Genomic DNA, 20986 nt, shown 5'->3' with positions numbered 1-20986 from the left:
AGAGGAAGGGAAGCAGACTCCCCACTGAGCAGAGAGCCCAATGCGGGGCTCGATCCCAGAACCCTGGGATCATGACCTGAGCCGAAGGCAGAGGCTTTAACCCACTGAGCCACCCAGGCGCCCCAGTATACGCTTTTCATTTTTCAAATCAAAAATAAAAGCCTGGAGTCCTAAAAAAAGGAAGTAGCTTCCCCAACATTACACATAGGACTAGTGGCTTTTTCCAGTTAGTTCCCTTCTGTTCAAGAAATTTGAAATGTGAGGGACAGTAAAATAACCTGCCTGAAGTTTCAGAACGATACAGCCATGACCGGCCTGAAAGACGGATGTCTGAGCAAATGTCCGTCCGCTTCCATCTGCTTTGTCACTGATGAGACATCTTAGAAATTGTCAAAATATGGGTAGATTTTTGTCATCTGTGAAAAAGCAAGGGAGTTATTCCTATCAGGTGTTAACATAAGTAGAAATAAACGTGTTCTTGCATCTTGGGGTTTTTTATTTAAATTGCTGCATAAGAGGTGTTAATTGCAAAGCAGCCTACAGACAAAATCAGTTTATGTTAATTTTGGAGAAGAATATATATAGGGCAGAAAAGAGTCCCTAAGTTATATGTACACTTCAAATGTTAAAGTTAAATTTAACACCCGGATTTTGTTTCTTCTAAGTCTCTCAAAACGACATTACTGGATTTTTACACCTACAAGGTAATGGTGGGGTTTTGGGTTTTTTTTTTACCCATATCTTTAAAAAGACTGGTATAGCCCTTCCTTTCAGCAGAGATGTCTGCATTAAACTCTTGTTTTCACAGCGAGAAATTTGCTCTTGCCTAATGGCACTAAGTTGTTGACCAGTTCTAGGACTTTTGCTAAGAGCAGTAATCTCATCAGATGAAATCACTTCATATAAGTAAAGTGCTTAGAACAGTGCCAGGCATATAGCAAACGCTATGTAGATGTCAGCTGTTGGGGGTAGTGATTTCTGTTCTGTTTTGTTTTGTTTTGTAAAGCAGTGTTCTTTTCCCATTATTACTAAGCTTGGGCCTACAACAGATTCCAAAAAAAAAGAAAAGAAAAAATTCAAGTGTACTACTTTGGAAACATTTGGAAGCAAGCCTCAAACCCCGGAAGCCAGTCAATATTTTGCCATTCTTTCTGAAATCTTTCCTTCCTCCTAAGTCATTATGCCTCTGGATTGCTTTGTCTGGCTGCTAGTCCAGCAAAGAGCTAGAAAGGTGACGAAACTTTAAAAAGGAATAAGAAATATATATATATATACACATTCCATAAGGGGAGGATGCATAGAACCAGAGCCGCAGGGTCCCCAGGAGTTTGCTCACGCATGACAAAGCCAGTCCTTCCTCCTTGAGGGAAAACAACACTAACAGTGAGCTCATTAGTATCACAACGGGCAGCTTTGAAAAGATTCATTGAGAAGACTTCAGCACAGTAGTTGGCCTTGTGTTATCTCTGATTTCAGAGATTCTTGTTAAGCCAGGGTTTTCTACTCAAATAACTTTATCATCCGCTGGAGCAATTCTTCCCTAACGTAGAAAACAAAATGCAAGTTCTCCTGTGGTGAATCCATTGAAAAGATGTAAATCTTCAATTATCCCTTTTAATTTGCTTTTTTTTTTTTTTTTAAATCTACGCGCAACAGAGGAAAAATACCGTGAACCTGAAAGTTTGAGCATGGCTGGAAACATTTATTTAAAAATATTTAGAAAACGAAGGTCCCATAACCTCTGTAAAGCAATTAAAAATTAACAGATTTAATTGCAACTTTGCTTTCGTTCCCAAGCATGAGCTTAACTACAGTGACGTAAGTAATGGCATTAGGGTATTACACAGTAGACATTCTTTTTTTTTTTTTAACTTATTATTTGTATTGTTCCTTTTTTCCATGCTATATATAAATTTGGATTTATTTTTTAGCTGCAGTTGTGATCATGGAAACCAATCTAATTTTTAGAAGGAAACGATCTTGAGGCAAAAATAAGCCTAATAAAAAAATAGCTTTTCATGGGTCATTTCTGAGGCAATAACATTTTGTATGCTTTTTTTTTTTTTTTTTTTTTGGTCATGCAATTGATTTATGGTACCTCAGTCATGAGGGAGAGCACACATTTCAGGTTTTAATTTACTAGACAATGTCTAAATAATGTGGAGTTCAGAGTGGGGTAGAATAGTGAATATTGCGTTTTTACTAAGCAGATATATAGTTCTCAAAGGGGAGTTATGGGAACCAAACGCATCACAGTGAAGACTGCTACATTCACTGGTCACCATTTTATCATATAATCTTGGCTCAGAAGTTTAAGGTAAACGAAATGAAACGAAAGTTGGATTTAAAAAATCAGTGCGGGGTCGCCTGGGTGGCTCAGTGGGTTAAAGCCTCTGCCTTCGGCTCAGGTCATGATCTCAGGGTCCTGGGATCGAGCCCCACATCGGGCTCTCTGCTCAGCAGGGAGCCCGCTTTCTCCTCTCTCTGACTGCCTCTCTGCCTACTTGTAATCTCTGTCAAATAAATAAATAAAATCTTAAAAAATAAAAATAAAAATAAAAAATAAAAAATCAGTGCGCATAAAAATAATTTCCATGATTTAGAAATTGCCCAGAGCGCCTGAGTAGTCAGCTCTACGTTATCGATACCTAACAGGAGTCCGTATAATGGCCAGAAAGGAGGGAAGATGATTTTGTCAGCTGTGTGCAATATTTAGTCTGTGCATATGTATCTATAGACATAAATAGACATAGACACACTCGCACACGTGCACACCCATTCTGAAATTCCACCTCTGACATTATAGGTAGAGCAGAGAAATCACAGCTCTGAAAATTAAGCTTGATCTTGTGGAACTTAACTACTCCCTAGTTTCCTAAATAAAATTGGGTTTGTAAGTCCAAGGAAAGTCAGGATTTTAGAAAGGCAAGAGGAAAAAGCATGGCTTCGAGAGAGAGGGCCACCCACAACACCTGTAACAACTTTTACACCAGTTACAGAAAATCTCTGTCTCTCTGATTTGGATTAATGGATTTGTGGATTAATGACAAAAAGGTTCCCTCCTGGGAAACCTAAATAGAAAAGGTCCTCCCAGCTTTTGGACCGATGTCTTATGCAGGACACAGGGGTTGGTCAGTGGCACATGGGGCTGGATTTCAAACTTATCTTCGTGTCTGTTCTCATAGATACAACCTGAACTGCTACATATTGTGACCCTGGTCTATGAACTTCAAACATGGGCTGTACCTCCTGAGATGTGTGTGTGTGTGTGTGTGTGTGTGTGTGTGTAAGTAACTGTCAATAATGCCAAAGGCCTTTGACTCCTGTTCTGTTTGTTCAGCAACTCTTCCATTAGGGTAGAATGTTTCCTTCTGTAAGTCCACTTATGTGTTATAAACACCTTTTTTAAAAAAGATTTTATTTATTTAGAGACAGAGTAAGAGAGGGAGAGCACACATGTACAATGTGGGGGGCAGAGGGAGAGGAGGAAAGAATCCCAAGCAGACAATCTGCTGAGCATGGAGCCATGCACGGGGCGTGATCTCACGACCCTGAGATCATGACCTAAGCTGAAATCAAGAGTCAAACACTTAACTGACTGAGCCACCCAGGTGTGCCTTTTAAAGAAATTTTTTTGAAGATGCTACATCTTTCTCTGATTTTATTGGAAGTAGCTACCTTTTAGCCATGTGCATTGGTAGATCAGAAACAAGTTTGGGGGGGCGCCTGCCTTCGGCTCAGGTCGTGATCCCAGGGTCCTGGGATCGAGCCCTGCATCGGGCTCTCTGCTCAGCAGTGAGCCTGCTTCTCCCCTCTCTCTGCCTGCCTCTCTGCCTACTTGTGATCTCTGCCTGTGAAATAAATAAATAAAATCTTTAAAAAAAAAAAGAAAGAAAGAAAGAAACAAGTTTGGGCTTAGGTGAGTTCCAGTATTTAAAAGTATATAGTTAGTCCTGGGACACCTGGGTGGCTCAGTCCGTTGGGCTTCTAACTCTGCACTTCAGCTCAGTTCATGATCTCAGGGTCCTGGGATCCAGCCCCGCCTCCGGACTCTGCACTAAGCAGCGAGTTTACTTGAGGATCCTCTCTTCCTCTCCCTCCCCCCGTCCCTCCCCTCTTGTGCTCTCTCTCTCTAATAAATAGATCATTAGAAAATATAGAGAGATCTTTAAAAAGTATGTAGAGCTGCATAGTCCTTTAGAACATCCATTCAGGGACGCCTGGGTTGCTCCGTTGGTTAAGCAGCTGCCTTCGGCTCAGGTCATGATCCCAGCGTCCTGGGATCGAGTCCCACATCGGGCTCCTTGTTCTGTGGGGAGCCTGCTTCTCCCTCTGCCTCTGCCTGCCACTCTGTCTGCCTGTGCTCGCTCTCTCTCTCTCTAAAAATAAAAAATAAAAAAAATAATAATAAAACCTGTTTTAGAACATCCATTCATTCAATCAGGCAGTTAGGAAAGGGTATGAAATCTGCTTTGTTACAATTAGAATGCACACATTCATTTTGTTCACCATGTTCTTCATGACGAAAAGCTAGATTTCATAAACACTCAAGACAGTTACTGAAAAGCCTCTTTTTTTGTGTTTATTCTCCAAAGCTGTCTTTTTGCTGCCAACTCAACCCATTTTTTCACCTGATTACTCTAAATTTTGATTGAACAAGCTCTTACCATTGTACCCCCCAAAGAGGTTTTTTTTTTGTTGAATCATTAAATTTTCGTCTTCCTTTGCATTAAGAATTGTGGTTAAAGAAGGGGGATCCTTCAGCTTTTTCTCTCCAGGGAACGAACAAAGCCTTACTTGTTGGTAGAAAATTAGCAGATTTACCTATGCCTTTGAACCACACTAGTTGGTGGCTTAAAGCGGATTCAATGCATGTGGCACTTAACATTTTTGACAAGTGTGTGCAATTGACTGTCTGGCTTCATTTTCAGTAGCAGTATTGTAGTATTTATTTAGCATCTTAAAAGTGCAATCCCAGTTTTCCATCTCCTTTTAAGACTCACCACCCATATGGGAAAATGTAGGTGAGCAGAGTCTAAAAGAAGATAGAAGGGCTTATCGTTGCACCTGATTTAAAACAAATTGTGAATTAACAACATATTTTCATTCATAGATTTTCCAAGAGGTAAAAAGCAGCGATATTGCTAAAACCTTCCGCAAGGCAATCAACAGGAAAGAAGGGATTTGTGCTCTGGGAGGCACTTCCGAGCTGTCCAGTGAAGGAACGCAGCATTCTTACTCAGGTAATAATAGTATGACTTCCATGTGCATCAGGGTAACACAATGACCTAAGGAGGGCCGCTAGAGAAACATTGCTTCCTAATTAAGAATACAGCAGAAGCCCACTGTGGTGTGTATTTAGACCTGGAACTAATAACTTGCCGTAACGGCATTGTAAGTATTTATTGTATGGCTTTGTTAGCTTGCAAGACATATTATATGATGTGAGCAATGATCGGCTTTATTATAGTAGAACTCTACAGGAATGTAAGTAATGTTTTTTTAAAGAATTTGGTAACTGGGCGCTTGGGTGGCTCAGTGGGTTAAGCTGCTGCCTTCGGCTCAGGTCATGATCTCAGGGTCCTGGGATCGAGTCCTGCATCGGGCTCTCTGCTCAGCAAGGAGCCTGCTTCCCTCTCTCTCTCTCTCTCTCTCTGCCTGCCTCTCCGTCTACTTATGATCTCTCTCTGTCAAATAAATAAAGAAAATCTTTTAAAAAAAAAAAGAATTTGGTAACTAACTTTTCTAAGGATCGGTTAACCCTGCTCATTCTCTCTGTTTTTTGCTGTTAATTTTGTACTTCGTAAGAGCCATGTTGTATTCAAGTATCTGGGTTTCCAAAGGGGAGAACTCATGTTTGTGACACGTTAACTTTCAATACTACTGTACAAATTATTTTAGGCTTTAGAGTCAACCTAGAGTGTGAACTAATTTCTTGTTATTCAACATGACTATAGAGGAAGAAAAATATGCCTTTGTTAACTGGATAAACAAAGCTTTGGAAAATGATCCTGATTGCAGACATGTAATACCCATGAACCCGAATACTGACGACCTGTTCAAAGCTGTTGGTGATGGAATTGTGCTCTGGTAAGATGTTGGTTGATTTTGTGTCCCGATTTCCAAAACAGCCTTCCACATAATTGATATATTATTGGTTTCTGGGTGCTTGACGGCTTCAACTCAAGAAACAGAACTGAAAGTCATCTGGGTGTGTCTGAGAAAGTACCACCAAGATACAAATCTATAACTCACTCATTTAGACTGGGAACCGCTTTATAAGGAAGCTGCCAGCTTCCGATTTCTGCTGAAGTACAAGCAGAACATGACAACTTTGTTGGACTTAAGTATGTCAGTGTCCACTTATTTTTAAAGTACCGTAGCTTCAAAATATTAAAAAAAAGCTTCCTCTTCAGTTCTCATTCTCCAGTTACTTAGTTCTGAAAACTGTGTTGGTCCTTGCTGCCCCAGAGCCAACAGTATCTTGGTAGAAAGGATGTAAGATGATCAACACTTTGTCCCGTTGATGGTCTAAAAGCATGTGCTCCTTAATCAGTCGGCCTGGGTTGGTCCTCTGCCTCTGCCGCTCAGGAGCTTGTAAGAGCAACCCAAATGCAGTCAGAATATTCAAACCCCTTTGCATTTCACGCTGCATCTACTATGATCCCCATTAAAAACCATAAGATAATCCCATTTCGTCCATGTATAGGCACTAAAGAACTAATTCTCCCATGTGTTTTAGTACAGAGAGATAATCACATGATGCTGTTGATTTGATGTTTAAATCTGACATAGGGGCACCCGGGTGGCTCAGTCCGTTGAACGTCTGCCTTCGACCCAGGTCATGGTCCTGGGGTCCTGGGATCGAGCCCCACATCAGGCTCCCTGCTCAGCGGGAAGCCTGCTTCTCCCTTTCCCTCTGCAACGCCACCCCCCGCCCCTGCTTGTGCTCTCTCTCTCTCCCAAATAAATAAAATATTTTTAAAAAAAATCTGACATGGAAAGAAGCATGGCTTTCCCTGTGTGGAATCACATAGGCACTAAACTGTTAGACACTAAAATGTTAGTGTCTTCATCCAGATTTTACCAAATGAGATTCTACCCAAAGAAATCACAGATTCTATTCTAATTAGCAGAACATTTCTTTATCTCACGACTGGATTAGCAATACCAAATATTGTGCCTAGCTCATCATTTAGGCTCTCAATAAATATGGTGAATGAAAGAATCTCATGCTCAAGAAATTGACCTCCTTGTGAATAAATGGTCATTCTTATTTGTGAATTTTACAATCGAGAAAGAGACACAATTTCCATGTGGGATTTTATCTGTTTTTAAAATGTATGCAGTAAGGGTTTTTCCAGTATCCAAGTTATTCATTCTTTACAAAATGATGGGAAAATACAAAAAATTAAAATGATAAAGTATGCCCCAATCCCCAACTCAGAAATACTCAACTACTGTAAGCATTTTGGTCTTTTTTTTTTTTATGTGCATTTTTCACATGTATAGTTTTTTGTGTGTGTGATCAACATGGTAAAAGTCATATATTGCACTGATTTTTTTTCAGATTACATGAGAGACATGTCATGTGCCTTAAAACATTTGTGAATATTTACAGGCTCTTTAAAAGTAAACCAACTCCCTGCTAATTTGTGTTTCAGTAAAATGATCAACCTTTCAGTTCCTGATACAATTGATGAAAGAGCAATCAACAAGAAGAAACTGACACCCTTCATCATTCAGGTACAAATGGATATCCCTGCCCTCTTCCCCGAAACGGAAAGGCCTTGTGAGATCCTATTCTGTAGCCCATCAGTTCTGCCCTTCATGTCTTCCCATTTAATTCTTCTAACAACTCTTGAGTTTAGGACTATTACCCAGATTTGACAGAGGAGAGCTGGGACTCAGGCTCCTGAGCTTGCCCAAGGTTAACATTGGAACTGAAATTCAAATCCAGGACTAACTCCAAAGCCCTGTGTTCTTCTCATTACATGCTGTGTTCAAGCATGCAGAAATAAGCAAAAATATTTAAGCTCTTAATTAATTAGCATGCTTAAGCAATGGAGCATTTTTCTTTTCTGTCGAGTGAGTATTACACTCTGAAATAGCAAAATTCCCTCGGGAAACAGCACCTCTTGGGACGCAGAGATTACAATTCTAGAACTTTTTTCAGGTGCATGGATTAGACCCTTCTTTTAGACATTTTTAGAAATACAATGACTCCGGTGCCTTGGTGACTCAGTTGGTTAAACGTCTGCCTTGGGCTCAGGTCATGATCCCGGGACCTGGGATAAAGGGACTCCCTGCTCAGCGGGGAGTCTGCTTCTCCCTCTCCCTCTGCTGGTCTCTCTCACGCGCACGCTCTCTGTCGATAGAGAGATAGATGGATAGATAGATAGATAATCTTGGGGAAAAAAGTAGAAATACAGCCACTCTTGGGGCACCCGGCTGGCTCAGTGGTAGAACATACAAGTCTTGATCTCAGGGCTACAAGTTGGAGTCCCAGGTATAGAGATTGCCTAAAAATAAAATCTTTAAAAAGAAAACAGAAATGCGACCCTTAACCCGCATGGAGAGCCTGACTCTAGTCACTCAGCCTTTTCTTTTCGTGACAATGTCCATGTACTTCAAAAGAGACCAAATAAAAATACCAAGTTAACTTCCCACGGAATTCTGGAAAAGACAGTAACAATAATAAAGCTGAGATTTGTTTTAGCTATGCCTTTAACACCAAAGTCTGGAGTCGGTTGTCTGGACTTTGTTTTCTGTGGATCATGTGCGGCTGAAATTAATTTCCTCGTTGAGCATTATTTTCAGTAAAGGGAGTAGACTCTTAAAAACTGGAAAGGTCAAGAAGCAAATGTGTACGTTGGCTCTCTTGCAGGAAAACTTAAACTTGGCCCTGAACTCTGCTTCTGCCATTGGGTGTCACGTTGTGAACATCGGTGCGGAGGATTTGCGGGCTGGGAAACCACATCTGGTTCTGGGACTGCTTTGGCAGATTATTAAGATCGGGTTGTTTGCTGACATTGAATTAAGCAGGAATGAAGGTAATGGAACACAGTCATTATTTTGAAAGTTGTTTATTGGGTATTTTTCCTGGTCACACAGACTGTCGTGCTTTCACTTAATTGAGGCGATTAGATGATAACTAGAATTAACAGAAGGTAATGCTATAGTGTTGATGTGGGAAACAGTCTAATTACAACTTTTCGTCTTTAGTAGTAATTCACATTTGCCTGGTGCTTTAGAATTCATTTTATAATAAAGACACAAAAGCACAGAGTTGAAGGAACTTTCCCAAGGTCCCCAGTCTGGGTATCTTTTCATTTCTAATCTGTCTGCCCAACTCCCGCCCCATCTTCACCCCTGGATTTTGAGACCTCATCAAACTAATCTACCCCACTTGATGGTCACTTTTTCTGAACTTCTTACAACATGGGGTTTCCCATCACACCATGGATTTGTAGATTCTGTAAGCACACATGATACAATTGTCTTATGTCCTGGGCAATTCTACATGATCCTCTTCCTGCAACGCTTTAACTATGAACCACCACTCCAGATATTCCTATTTTATTCCAGAAATCACACTCTCAATCCTTGTCACTTCTGGGAAATATCTCTTTGGGGTTCTCAGTCTTTTCAAGGTCCCCCAGAATGTCTGTCAATGGTTTTATTATTTTGCACATTGATCCATGATAAGACTTTTTTGCACTTTTGAGACTGTTGCCCTTGCCTTTGTTTCAATCTGCTCAAAGGTACCTATATTTGAACTATATTTGAACAAAGACGATTACTCTCATTGCTGGCCTTCTTCACGGTGGTGTTTGTCTTGTTAAAGAAGCTGAAGTCCAGGGACACTTGGGTGGCTCAGTCGTTAAGCATCGGCCTTTGGCTTAGGTCACGATCCCAGGGTCCTGGGATCGAGCCCCACATCGGGCTCCCTGCTCTGCGGGAAGCCTGCTTCTCCCTCTCCCACGCCCCCTGCTTGTGTTCCTCTCTCTTGCTGTGTCTCTCTCTGTCAAATAAATAAAATCTTAAAAAAAAAAAAAAAGCTGAAGTCCGTTCAGAAAGGCAAATACAATCACATTGGCGTGTGGAATAAATCAAATAACCTTTCTTTGACAAGGTCTCAGGTGCACAGATGTCAGGCTGTTTAATCCTCTCTGGCCTCTGACGTGGTGGGGATGGGGAGCAAAAAGATGGTCTTGGACAAGTGACCTGCTGCTTCTACCCTTGCTTAAGTCCCTCAGCATCAGAATGACGTGGCATGAGGCGGAGTCCATGAGAGATGAAATTTGCCTGATAAAGGTATCACTTAGACCTCTTCAGAAATCAGGCAGTTTCAGTCTTCTTGTTCAAGGGAAACCTCCTTTTATTTCAGGGGAGGTAATTACTGCCTTAGGGACCACATGACGTACTCCTGCAACCATGCTGGAAGTTCAGCTGTTCTCCGTGCAGACACCCCCTGCTTCTACCTAGTACCCATAGGGAATACTTACCAGGAACCCTTGGCTTCTTCACATTCAATTCAACAACAAAAAATAACTGAGCAGCTTTTATATGTTAGGTGCTATAGAAAATGTTAAGCTAAATTATATCCCTTTAAAAATAGATTTAACCCGGGGCGGCTGGCTGGCTTAGTTGGTGGAACGTGGGACGCTTGATCTCGGGGTTGTTGGAGCCCCATGTTGGCTTCAGAGATTATTTTAAAAAATAAAACTATTTTTAAGAATAGATTTACCCCGGGGTGCCTGGGTGGCTCAGTGGGGCAAAGCCTCTGCCTTAGGCTCAGGTCATGATCTCAGGGTCCTGGTATCAAGCCCCGCATTGGGCTCTCTGCTCAGAGGGGAGCCTGCTTCCTCCTCCCTCTCTCTCTGCCTGTCTCTCTGCCTACTTGTGATCTCTGTCTGTCAAATAAATAAATAAAATCTTTAAAAAAAATAGATTTACCCCTTCGAGAGTCCATTAATTACATTTAAATATAAGTACCATAAGTTTAAGTATAGTCAAAAGGTTAAGTATAAAGATGCCACCATTTTAAACATGCTCCCCCAAATCTCTAATTTTAACATAATTAAACAAGGACAGTTTAGGGGTCGCTTGGGTGGCTCAGTTGGTTGAGTGTCTGACTCTGGGTTTCAGCTCAGGTCAGGATCTCAGGGTTGTAGGATCAAATCCCAAGCTGGGCTTTGCACTCAGTGGGGAGTCTGCTCGTCCCTCTCCCTCTGCTTCTCTCCCTGCTCACTCTCTCTCTCTCAAATAAATAAATAAAATCTTTAAAAAAAAAAAGGTAAACATATGTCATAATGTAAACTGTTTTAAAAGCTGTAACTTATTTGCCATTTGGAACATAAAGACTAATAAAATATAGTATATATTTGCTATATATTCTCATAACAGTGTCTTTATCTACATCATCATATAATTATCTACTAATATATTATCTTTTATTAGAGTGACAGTACCTGAAAATGAGGAACTAGGTCAGACCAGTTATTGTCCCTCTGTTACCTAACAGAGTGTCCAAAGAACGAATGAACTTGTAATGACCATTGTCATGTAATATCTTGGTTGTGGGTTTTTTTTTCCTTCTAGCCTTGGCTGCCTTACTTCGAGATGGTGAGACTTTGGAGGAGCTTATGAAGTTGTCTCCGGAGGAGCTTCTGCTCAGATGGGCGAACTTTCACTTGGAAAACTCAGGCTGGCAGAAAATCAACAACTTCAGTGCTGACATCAAGGTAACCATGCAAAGAACCGTCATGCCTTTGGGCATGTATACGATGGCTTGGGTGACTACCAGCCAGACAGAGGGAAAATCCTGCCAGGATATTGCCAGACCTTGTTGGCCCTTGGCCCTGATGGTAGATTTCAGGAGAGCTGAAACCTAGAAGGTACTCTCCTTCTGTGGCAAATGGTCAAAATATTACAGTCCTAACGCTTTCTGTTCTGCTCCCTGTTAAACATGGAGTACCAAAGGGTGGGCCATGACCATTCTCTTCCTAACTGCCTTTCCCAGACCTCAGGGTACCTGTTAGTAAATCCTGGGAGAGAGAGAAAGGGCCCCAGGATTCTCCTCCTCCTTTCTTACTTGGCTTCTTTCCATCATGTGCTCCCACCATTAGCCATTGAGTTCATGAGGGTAGTGATGAGCTCTTACATATGGCTCTCTCTCCTACCTCAGCCCTGCCCTACGGTCCTCCTACCAAAGCCCACTTCTAACCCCAAGACCCGCCACATAAAAGACCTTCAAACATTTCTTGTGTTACATTTTTGGCGTTCACATCTCAAAGGCAGTAAGGAAAAAGCTAGCAGAGGAAGGAGACGTTGGAAGCTTCCCAAAGAGGGGGCCCAAAATTACGATAGCAAAAAAAAAAAAAAAAATTCTCATTCATTGACTCCACTCTCTCCCAAATCTGAGTGTTGGGACACAGGGAACAAATTCAAGGATCTTCACCAGATGTCACTGACCCACAGGGCTATGAAAACGATAGTCTGTGATCCTATCGATGTGCTCAGCGGGGAGAGGGAGCCTTGGGATGTTTGCATTACTGGTTTCACCAGGGATAGTTAAGGATAGCTCCCAAATTACAAAACCAGCAGGCTTTCTACCTCTTCTTTTAACTTACACAAGATGTTTGGTCGGGTATATTTTTGCTTTATGCACGAGCTGTGTTCCCAGAAACCACTCTTAAATGGATTTTCTGTTTGGGACCTCTTTGAAAGGTACAAAAGGAAATATTGTTTAAAAATGGAGCCTGCCGTGGATCTTTTTAAAAAGCAAAGGATTGTTCAGTAATGTGAAAAAGAAAGGCTTCCATTTGGTCTATACTCCAAGTGTAATTTTGCCCTGTAAAGCCCTTTCTGGGAGAGAAGACCCTGCTGAGTCCGCTCTTTTTACCCACTCTTGTCAAGGGCAGAGGATTAGATTATGAGCTGCTCATGCACCATTAGGAAGAAATTGTAAGCACAAGTGCTTTCACAACGGTAATGCGCCATTACGGGAAGGCAAATCCTGTGCCTGCTAATGGCAGGATCTGGCTTTGCATTTCATGAATGGCTCTGAAGTGGATTTCACTGGCATGATTTTCCCCTCTTTTAGAGTCATTTCCGGCATTCTGTATCCACCTCATTCAGGGAGCTTCTGTAAGATGCAGCTCCCAGAGATTCGTATTTGGTAGGTTTGGGGCTGAACCCAGTCACCTGTGTATTGAACAGCTTCCCCCAGGTGATTATGGTGCCGGTTATCTACAGAGTTTGCTAGGAGAGACGTTCCTTATAAGCCTGTCTGGACTGTCAAGGTTCAGTAATAGAATCTGATCACTGCTGGGAGGGTCATCTTCCAATTCAGCAGGATTAAGGAGTTTTGACCCCAGTTTCTGTCCCCTCAAGGCAGATGCTTACTTGACATGGTTGAAGACTGTTATGAAGTGTTTGCCCCAGTGCCGTGGTTTTCAAGTTGTCCTCTGTGGAGGGTCCACACAGCCTGAATCCACCGAGCCATGTAAAACCATTCAAACAATGGATGAGTTCAGGAGCTTAAAACAAAAAGAAAATCTTCGGGGGCACCTGGCTGGCTCAGTCGGTGAAGCGTCTGACTCTTGATCTCAGCTCAGGTCTTGATCCCAGGGTTGTGAGTTCAAGCCCTGCATTGGGAGCCTAGTTAAAATAAATATCTTGTTTAGTTAACTATGTTCAGGTCATACAGGGTTAAATGTTACTTCACCAACTCAAGTGTTACTTTAAAAATGTCATTTAAATTTACAGTTAAATACATCTTTAACATAGCTAATCTCTTCTCCATAGGTTATGGTATATATTGTATTTCGTAATGATGTAACCTGTCTATTTTCTCTTTCCCTACGCTTCCTGGATTTCTGCTCCTCCTTTCTTTTCTTGCTTGTTTTATCTGCCAAGCTTATTGACTTCAGTAATTCAGTGAAGGTACAGAACTAGTTATGTGTTTACTAGCTTTATTGTATTGGCAATGTTAATCTGTTATAAAGTCATGATAAAATCCAGTTATCCATATTCGAGGCAGAAAGTAGGCCAGATGGCTGAACTTTTCTGGGGGAAAGATCTGTTAGATTAGAAGACAGCGATTTGTGCCATATATTCTCACAAAATCCCGTGAAAATATCCTTCCAAACATAGGACAATGGGATGCATTCATTCTTTGTAGATGTGATCTCACTGAGATTTTCAATTCATTTATAGGATTCCAAAGCCTATTTCCACCTTCTCAATCAAATTGCACCAAAAGGACAAAAGGAAGGTGAACCGCGGATAGATATTAATATGTCAGGTTTCAATGTAAGTATAAGTGTTCATTTGAATTCTGCAGTCTTACAAAGTGATTGTCAATTTCTTCTCAATAACAAGAAGTTTGATAATTGCATGTAATGGTGTTAAAAATTTTGAGCGTTATTTTAAAATTTATTGCTGTGGGTATAATTCAAAGACCGAAAGATGAGCTTTGGTGTATTTTGGTAGTTTATTAATGCGTTCCATAACGATGGCGCTATTGGCTTGTATTGATTGCATAAAATATTCAAAGCCAGGGTTGGGAAATAAGTGCTAGAAACTAACCTTTTCCAAGTGTTTGGATTATAATCACAGTGAGAGATGTAATGACAAGATAGTCATATACGCATTTGTAGTCTTCGTGTGTTGAGAGTAACATGACTATGTTTACAAACTGCAGATCCAACTTGGGGACTTACTCATGGACCATATTCCCTGGTTATATCACTCAGTTGTTCAGTGACCTTGGACAGATTTCTTCGCCAAATTGGATCTCACTTTGCTCATCCATAAAGGAAGGAATTGGACTAGACAATTTAGTCTTAAGTTTCTATGATCCCCTGGTGCGTTCTTTGTACCCATTAGGTATAGAATGCATTGTACTAATTTAGAGAATCCATGTTTCTAGCCCAGTAGCCAGTAGGATCGAGTAGATAACATGGGCTAAACCACTTACAATGCCCTTATCAGAACTGAATTTGTAACCAACTTGTGTATTTCTATTTCTGTCTGGATGTGGGATGTGAGACTCTTTGGTTCAGGTGACTTGGTATGGATCAAGAGCTGTCCTGTGCATGGGGCAGCTGTCCACACAGGCTTGCCGGGTGACCTTGGGCCTGCGTAAATGGCACCAGTATGCTAACTGATGCTGATTTTAAGACCGCTCTTCTCTGTTCATGCTTCCCTGGTTGATCTTCAAACACTCCTTTGTCTCTTCCCTCCCCAGAATCCTTCAAGGATTCCCCATTGACTCTAGACTTCAGTCTGAAGTGTTCCACTTAGCATTTAAGGCCCTACATGGTCTTGCTCCCCGTCTGCCAGCGAGTGCTCTTTCCCGCTAGTCTCCACCCCCACGCCCTCCCCCAACACTCATTTTACCTCTGAGCCTTTGCTTACACTTTTCCCTTGTCAGTCAGTGTCCTTCTTCATCTTTTCCAGCTTTATTACCTTCTTTAGGGCCTAATTGACTGATGATTAATTTTTTTTTATATCCATTATCACATCAGGTTTTCTCATGATCCTTTGTAATGCCTTCTGGCTCCCATCCTATACTCCCCCATCCCAGGCAACCACTCATTTGCTTTCTTTTGCTTTATATTCATTTGAGTTTTTACAAGTTTTATGTAATGGACGCCTACAGTATGGGTTTTTTTTTTTTTTTTTTTTTTGGTCTAGCTTCTTTCACTCGGTGTAATATTTTGAGATTCACTCATGTTGTCACATGTATCATAAATGCATTCCTTGTTTATTGCTAAATTATATTCCAGTGAATGGATATACCGCCATTTGTTTGCACATGTACTTGTTGATGAGCATTTGGATTGTTTCCAGTTTGGACTATTACAGATATAGCTGCTATTGAAGATTCATAGAGAACTCTTTGTATAAATATATGCATTCATTTCTCTTTGGTAAATACCTAGGAATGAAATGGCTGAGTAATCGGGTATGTTAGGAAGCGGCCAATTCATTTTCAGTGTGGTTGTACATCTTACATTGCTACCGGCAGTATACAGAAGTGCCGGTTCATCCATATCCTCAGCAATACTTTAGTGTGGTTAGCCCTTTTAACTTGAATCATTCTAACAGGTGCCAAATGATCTGTCATTGTGGTTTTAATTTGTAGTTCCCTAATGACACATGGTGTCGAATATTTTTAATGTGGTTATTTGCCATCTATATATCACCATGTTCAAACATTTTGCCCATTTTTAATTGCATTGTTTGTTTTCTTATTAGCAAGTTTTGAGTGTTTTTATGTATCTTGGAGACAATGCCTTGATTGGATATGTGATTTGCAAATATTTTCTCTCAATGTTTTTTAAAGAACAGGCGTTCTTAATTTTGGCAAAGTCTGATTTAGTCATTTTTTTCTTTTATGGATCATGCTTTTGGTGTTGTATCTAAGAAATTTTAGCCTAACATAAGGTCACTAATATTTCTTCCTACGTGTTCTCCTAGAAGTTTTATAGTTTGAGGTTTTACCTTTAGAAATATAGTATGTTTGTTGTTAACTTTGCATATGGTGTGAGGTAGGGGCTGAAGTTAGTTTTTCATATATATTTTTATTTGATTATTTATATTTCATTATTGTATATTTGACTATTTAAAGTTGGTAAATAGCATAAAGCAAACAATATTAAAGTAATAACTGACAGGTTACAAGAAATAAAATAGGCTCTATGAGAGAAACTCACTATACTCAGAGAGAACCCTGAAGAAAGGTTGAATCCACACAACTGTGGTTACTGATTGTTTTGCAGAAGGTAGCAAGGGTAACACAATGAATACACATTGTTCTGGAGTCTTGTACAATCAAGGCACCTCACTGGGGGTTAAAAAACTAATTAAAGATAGCATCACCCATTGAAGACAAAGCTAAGATTGTCAAATTATACATTCTGGGCAGCTTTAGTTTAAAAGTAACATTCCTCAAGTTTCATTTATCTTTATCTCTTTTTTTCCCACCAGATTGTAAAACCCTTCCTCCCATGACACTGTTCTGCAGAAGTGCTTACGTTTGCCCCTGGGCGAAACTGTACCGTGTATATGTAGGAAGTGCCCAGATTGCCACTCTGTTCCTTTCCAAGTGTAGGTCACTAGAAACAGATCCAAAAGCACCCGTTCCTCCCACAGCTCCAGGATTTTTACTTTTAGCCTTGGGAGGTAGGCATAGTGGGTGTTTGAGAAACTATACTTTTTACATCAGGCTGAAATGATTGGATAACTTAAATTCTTCACCAAACCCTGTGTTAATCCAGAGCTGGGCACTCATCTTTTGGGGTGGCTTGGAGGGGGTGAGGAGGAATGGGAGGTTGGGAGACAGGTAACAAGTTAGGAGTCATGGGAATTAGTTGGAAGTAAGTATTCTTTACAGAAATGAGCAACTCTGCTTCTGCCTGGGTGGAAAAGTTAAGTCAAACCGTAACCCCCCCCCCCAAAAAAAAAAATCCTTGAGAAGGAAAACTACAATTTGAAATACGCAGTTTAAACCTGAAATTAAATTATTGGAAACTGCTATTCTTGATGATTATCTTTTAAATATTTTCTCATAATTTCTCTACCCTTTTCAGTCTTACACCTTCCTTAGGGCCCAATTGAAAAATCTCAACAGTTTTAGCTTTTTTCTTGATGAGTTTTCACAGGAGCGATGTAATCCCATTTGAATTAAATGTACTGTCCTTCGATAAATGATCTGGTTCCACCTAGCGTGCCTTTGAGGTACTGCACTCAAATACCACCAACTTTTTTTTTTTTTTTTTTTTTGCTGTTGCATTCAAAACAATTTTATAATAAGTACCGTATATCGGCTAAGAGAAAGTAGAATTGTATATCCAGCCTATCATTGTAGGGAAACAGGTCTATGTTTTTAGTATAGCCTTTTAAAAGATGGCTTCTGGGACGCCTGGGTGGCTCAGTTGGTTGGATGACTGCCTTCGGCTCAGGTCATGATCCCGGAGACCTGGGATCGAGTCCCGCATCGGGCTCCCAGTTCCATGGGGAGTCTGCTTCTCCCTCTGACCTTCTCCTCGCTCATGCTCTCTCTCACTGTCTCTCTCTCAAATAAATAAATAAAATCTTTAAAAAAAAAAAAAGAAACTTTAAAAAAAATTAAAAAAAATAAAAGATGGCTTCTTCTTTTACTTCAACAGGAAACAGATGATTTGAAGAGAGCTGAGAGTATGCTTCAACAAGCAGACAAGTTGGGGTGCAGACAGTTTGTCACCCCTGCTGACGTTGTCAGTGGAAACCCCAAACTGAATTTAGCCTTTGTGGCTAACCTGTTTAATAAATACCCGGCACTAACCAAGCCCGAGAACCAGGACATTGACTGGACTCTATTGGAAGGTAATTGAAGTTTTCTCACATTCTAATGTGCGGGACTACAGACCAGAAATACATAGGCCACGATGATTCTAGGATCTTGGCCTAATAAATTTCCTTCCCCACTTTCCTTTAGCAAATCTCTGCTGGAAGTAGACCCGAGGGCTGAGTCAAAAGTGGCAGCTGATGGAAAGAGATGATACTGGGAACCTTGTAAAGTAGTCAAGGTTCACCTAGCTTAGTAAACCAGTTTTATTTTAATATTTTAGAAATAAATCACCTTCTAAACCCCTCACCAGAAAAATGTATATATGCATTAAATTTGACCTATCAATTTATAATATTATTTCATTCTTCCACAGTCAGACTAACCAGACAGAATTAGCCCCCGTTCCTTTTCTATTCACCTACTCAAAAAACCATAATACAGAGGGCCTGGCTGGCTCTGTTGGTATTGCATACAACTCTTGATATAGGGGTTGTGGGTTTGAGCCCCACATTGGGTGTGGAGATTACTTAAAAATAAAATCTTTAAAATGATTAGCGTATGGCAATTATTTGAATTTGGGAAAGGTAGAGTTTACCTTTTCCAGATTATAAATGCATGAAGTATAAGATTCAAAAATGAGCAAATGTAATAGTCATTCCTCGAATATCCACTGGCAGGACTATAAAATTTTTAAATTTTATGCTTTTCAGGTTTCATGTAACTTGCAGCTGTAATATAGGCATGTAAAAGAAGTGCTTGTGTGTAGCTTATAATTTATAAATATGTAGAGGGAAGGTGTAAATTCATGAGTCTAGAGGGTTCATATGCTCGCCGCCCCAAAGTTTGACCCCCCAAATTTATTTAAAGGTAAAACCAATAACATCAGTTACTTTTGAGGTATGGGGATTTGGGGAGATATTGGGGAAGCCTTAGAAGGGGGAGGAGGTTATATAAAATTCATAAATCTCTAAATTGTTTAACTGGTTATAAAGTTGTATTCTTCAATTCTAAAATAAATCAGCAAATATTTTTAAATAAGCCTATACCTAGAGAGAATGTATTTAGAGAAAATATTTGGAGATTCGTATTAGAGAAAACCTCTAGATTTGTACAGAGGAAATGAATTCATCTTAGCTAGAACTGATATTATATGCATGTATAAAAGGTGTTTAATTAATATCTAAATTTTGTAAATATTCTTAATAGGAGAAACTCGTGAAGAAAGAACCTTCCGTAACTGGATGAATTCTCTTGGAGTTAATCCCCATGTAAACCATCTCTATGCGTAAGCCTTTCTACTGTTACTATCAGTTAGGAACAGCGTGAATGGATGCTGCAGAAAGAATTATAGTTCTAAACATTTTCTGGATGTTCATTTACACTGGTCATTGAGGTTGGAAGATGTTGAATGGTGACATCCATTATCATTTTCCAAATACACAGAAGCCCAGATTCTTTCTTTACATGATCATTAAGAGAAGGAGTGTATGAATGTCTTTCCGACACCCTACGAAACAGATCCTTTATATTTTGTAACAGAGACCGGGAAAAGACTTAAGTGCACTGTCCATGATGTCCTGAGGCCTTTGTACTCACTGTTCTCTCAGCCTGGAACGTTCTTGTCCACCTAGAATGCCCTACTCCCTTACTATCCTCAGATTCAGACCCTGACCACCACCTAACACTCTGTAACCCTAACCCCGGTTCTTTTCATCTTCATAGCAAGTATATACGCCCCCAAATCAAATTATTTATCGATCCATAACTTGTTTATTGTCACTCTCTCTTTGAGTCTGGTGTAAGGCCACAGGTTTTCATCCTATATGCCCAGCTTCTAGAGTTGTACCTCGCAAACCGGAAGCTCTCAAGTATTTTAAGTGAATGGGATGGTGTGAGCTCTATTTTTAGCACAGACTGCTAGAAAATGTGAGCCGTGGGTCTTATCTGTGGTCTTATAGGTTTCAGTTGCCAGTGTACTGTTACTGTGTTTAAGAAAACAAAGGCCCAGCTGTCTGAAAACACTGATGAAATTATTTTTATTATTTTATTCTTTATTTTATTCTTTAGCGACCTGCAGGATGCCCTTGTAATCTTACAGTTGTATGAACGAATTAAAGTTCCTGTTGACTGGAGTAAGGTTAATAAACCTCCATACCCAAAACTCGGAGCCAACATGAAAAAGGTAGATCGGAAGTTACTGCATACAATTGTTACAGGCAACTGTTTTCAGTCCCAGTTCGTTTCTTTTGCTTGGGAAACTTGCATCTGAGCTTCCTGAGAACAGGAGCTGTGTCTCACGTATCCCGATGTGCTAAGTACCCAGCATCGCGTGCACTCAGTACTCGCTCACGTGTACAGATGAAGCCGATGGAAAAAAATCCTCAACCGTTTGCTTTTTTGTGGGTTTACAGCTGGAAAACTGCAACTATGCTGTTGAATTGGGGAAGCATCCTGCCAAATTCTCCCTGGTTGGTATCGGAGGGCAAGACCTGAACGATGGAAACCAAACCCTGACTCTAGCTTTAGTCTGGCAGCTGATGAGAAGGTATGGTACCCAGTTTTAGCCGCTCAAGCACCACTGTCCTAGCGGTCTGTGATCCGGCCCTTGTCATTTTCAGAGAGACATGTCAATGACTATACCTT

General features: G+C 40.5%; 1 protein-coding gene across 3 annotated transcripts in view; it reads left to right on the top strand.

Annotated features, from left to right (window-relative positions):
* The window catches only part of PLS3 (plastin 3), an 85380-nt gene that overhangs the window by 61353 nt on the left and 3041 nt on the right, over nucleotides 1-20986 (top strand). For all 3 annotated transcript variants that reach the window (XM_047716004.1, XM_047716006.1, XM_047716005.1), the window contains exons 5-14: nucleotides 5114-5243; nucleotides 5958-6090; nucleotides 7665-7746; nucleotides 8888-9053; nucleotides 11605-11747; nucleotides 14224-14319; nucleotides 18183-18378; nucleotides 19550-19628; nucleotides 20411-20525; nucleotides 20755-20888. In XM_047716004.1, coding sequence (XP_047571960.1) covers nucleotides 5114-5243; nucleotides 5958-6090; nucleotides 7665-7746; nucleotides 8888-9053; nucleotides 11605-11747; nucleotides 14224-14319; nucleotides 18183-18378; nucleotides 19550-19628; nucleotides 20411-20525; nucleotides 20755-20888 — 1274 coding nt within the window. The remainder of the gene's footprint in view (nucleotides 1-5113; nucleotides 5244-5957; nucleotides 6091-7664; nucleotides 7747-8887; nucleotides 9054-11604; nucleotides 11748-14223; nucleotides 14320-18182; nucleotides 18379-19549; nucleotides 19629-20410; nucleotides 20526-20754; nucleotides 20889-20986) is intronic.

This window comes from Lutra lutra, chromosome X (assembly GCF_902655055.1).
Source record: "Lutra lutra chromosome X, mLutLut1.2, whole genome shotgun sequence".
Classification (NCBI taxonomy): Eukaryota; Metazoa; Chordata; class Mammalia; order Carnivora; family Mustelidae; genus Lutra; species Lutra lutra.
This window is presented reverse-complemented; position numbering and strand designations above follow the sequence as displayed.